We start from the raw sequence: 2,743 nt of genomic DNA, 5'->3' as shown, positions 1-2,743 counted from the left end.
TCACAATTATTACGACGCCAAGTGACTTTCGTAATAACCGTCATATTATTCCCCACTTTCGATCATTCGACGCTCTGACGACCGTCACAGGACCCATTTTTGGATCCAGAATACATACATCCAACAGTAATCTTCCTCAAAATTGCCATTTGGGTATGGGCTCCAGATTTTTAATTCTCATCACAGCTGCAATATCTTTACAGAACTTCGGCATGGATTTTTTTAAGCTTTGTAAAAAGCTCATTAGATTTAAAAAAATATATAACTAAAAAATATTTTTGTTCAGATTTTTATTCCATTTTTTGGTCAGATCATGCTGCTTGGGCTGCTTCATTTGGGGCTCTTGCGGCGGTTATCTTTTCAAATTCAAATATTTAGCTCAATTTCTGCTAATTTGTGACAAAGGGTTTGTGTATTTGCTGAATTTGGGACAATCAGCTGGCAGTGCTTTGTTTTGATTTTGGTGTTCCCTCAAAAATTTGTGTGCACCTCTTGCCCTCCGGAAATGGCTGTACCCAAGATAACAGACTACGAGATGTTGGAGAAATTGGGCTCCGGGAGCTACGCAACTGTCTATCGGTGTCAGAAAAAGGTAATAATTGTGCAAACCATTGAGACTGCATCTAAACCTCAATGCTCTTTGTAGGCCACCAAGGAGATTTTTGCTGTAAAATGCGTGGAGAAGAATAAACTAACGAGGTCATCCCTGGACAATTTAGTCACGGAGATAAGACTGTTGAGAAGGCTGAAGCATCGGCACATCGTGGAGATGCATGACTTCTTGTATGACGACAAAAACATTTACATCTTGATGGAATTCTGCAATTCCGGGAGTTTATCGAGCTTCATCAAGAGGAGAAATGTACTCCCGGAAACGACTTGCAGGTTCTTCCTGAGGCAGCTGGCCCTGGCTCTGGAGTACATGAGGTCTAATAATGTGAGTCACTTTGATCTCAAGCCACAGAATTTGTTGCTGTCGAAGACTCCTCTGGTGCTGCTGAAGGTAGCAGATTTTGGCTTTGCTCAGCATCTCGAGTGGGGTCAGGAGAATACCACAATCAAAGGATCTCCACTGTATATGGCTCCTGAGATCCTCCTGCGCAATTGCTACGACTGCAAAGCTGATCTCTGGAGCATTGGCGTTATTCTCTACGAATGCCTCTTCGGGAAAGCTCCCTACAGCTCAAAATCCCTTCCTGAACTTCTGGAAAAGATCCGGCAGAAACAGCGAATTGACATTCCGCGAAATACTCGCATTTCGCCGGAATGCGAGGATCTCCTGACGCGATTGCTGCAGCACGATCGGGACAAACGGATAGACTTCAAGGACTTCTTCCAGCATGACTTCCTGGACCTCCGGCATGCGCCCAGTGAGGAGAACTTCGAGCGAGCGCTTGAAATTGTGCGGGAAGCCGTCGATGCTGACAACAAGGGAGAGTTTGAGCGAGCTTATCACCTGTACTGCGAGAGCTTGCAGTTCTTCGTGCCCTACATCCAGGCTGAGCAGGATGTGGCCAAGAAGCAGGCCCTCCGGGCTCGTGTACGCACCTATATGCATCGAGCCGAGGAGATCAAGCACGCCGTGAGCGGAGAAAAAGCTCCAGCCCAGAATCCCGTCCACAATGCTCTAACACCGCGCCTGCTGTATCAGCAGCTTCACTCCCTCAGCCACTCCAGCCCAATCCTCAAGGATAGTCTCGAAATGGGGCGACAGGGAGAGCTCTATGCCCATGAAGGCAAATACCAGGCTGCTCTGGAATCTCTCAAGAGCTCCCTGGGTGGTCTAGTGCCAGCCTTGGGTCACGAGCCGAAAGGACAGCGCCGGGATTTACTGCATCAACAGATTCAGACGTGGATGAAGGAGGCAGAAAGTCTAAAGTCCCTTCTGTCTGCTCAGGACATGCAGGAGGACAAGGACAGCCAGAATTCCATCACTCAGACGCACTGCTGCATCCAGTAAACATTCCCCATCTTCATCACCTTGATCCACTCAGAAAAATAATGTTTTTTAGCCCAATTTTAAATAAATGCTTATTAAATTATTAATAAAAGCAGTGATTTTTTTATGTGTTTTGATTTTGAGTTTCTTTGAATACGGATTTTAGGATATCGCACGAAGAACGAGAGCCAGGATATCTTAGAATGATTTTGTATCAAGAATTAATTCACAAAACAAGGTAAGAATTATCAACGGACTGCGAAAAGTTTTTTAAAACATAAAATATTTAAGGGGAAACCGGGGCAGATTAGCCAGTAAATAATTTTTTTTTCAATGAATAGCGGGAGAGTTAATTACTCTGAATAAATAGTAGAGAACTCAATATTCTTTCTAAGGAAAACTATAACACCCCATTGTCTTATTCTATCCGTGACTAATTCTGTCCCGGTCTCCCCTACAGGAAAAAGGCACTAACTCAACAATTTTTACTATTTTTACAATTTGTATAGTAAATTTTACAATATACATAGTAAAATGTATTATAAATTTTGCTAAAACATAAATTAAGCTAATTCAAAACCTGCTTCAAATGGAAATTTTTCGCTGCTCCAAATCGAAACGTCATTGTTTTCATGATAAATACAATACTAAATTATTATATTTAGCAAGGGGGAGATATTAGGGTTGGAAGTGGTGTACGATTGAAAATGAAGTGTTTGGAAGTCTTTGGAAGTGGAAGTGCCCGAATATAAAGTCTTTTCTGCCTTATTCCGTATTTTTTTCAGTCTACGCTACTTTTAGTTG

The 2,743-nt window shown here is 42.8% G+C and overlaps 1 protein-coding gene across 1 annotated transcript; it reads left to right on the top strand.

Moving 5' to 3' along the window:
- The first annotated feature begins 424 nt into the window (after positions 1–424).
- Positions 425–2,051, top strand: LOC129798146 (serine/threonine-protein kinase ULK3-like). The gene is made up of 2 exons (XM_055841143.1): positions 425–592; positions 647–2,051. Exons 1-2 carry the CDS (start codon positions 506–508, stop codon positions 1,958–1,960), a joined length of 1,401 nt encoding a protein of 466 aa, XP_055697118.1. The 5' UTR covers positions 425–505; the 3' UTR covers positions 1,961–2,051.
- The last annotated feature ends 692 nt before the right edge of the window (positions 2,052–2,743 follow it).

The sequence above is a fragment of the Phlebotomus papatasi genome, chromosome 1 (genome assembly GCF_024763615.1).
Source record: "Phlebotomus papatasi isolate M1 chromosome 1, Ppap_2.1, whole genome shotgun sequence".
Lineage (NCBI taxonomy): Eukaryota > Metazoa > Arthropoda > Insecta > Diptera > Psychodidae > Phlebotomus > Phlebotomus papatasi.
Note: the sequence above shows the minus strand (reverse complement) of the source record. Positions and strands in the feature narration are given on the sequence as shown.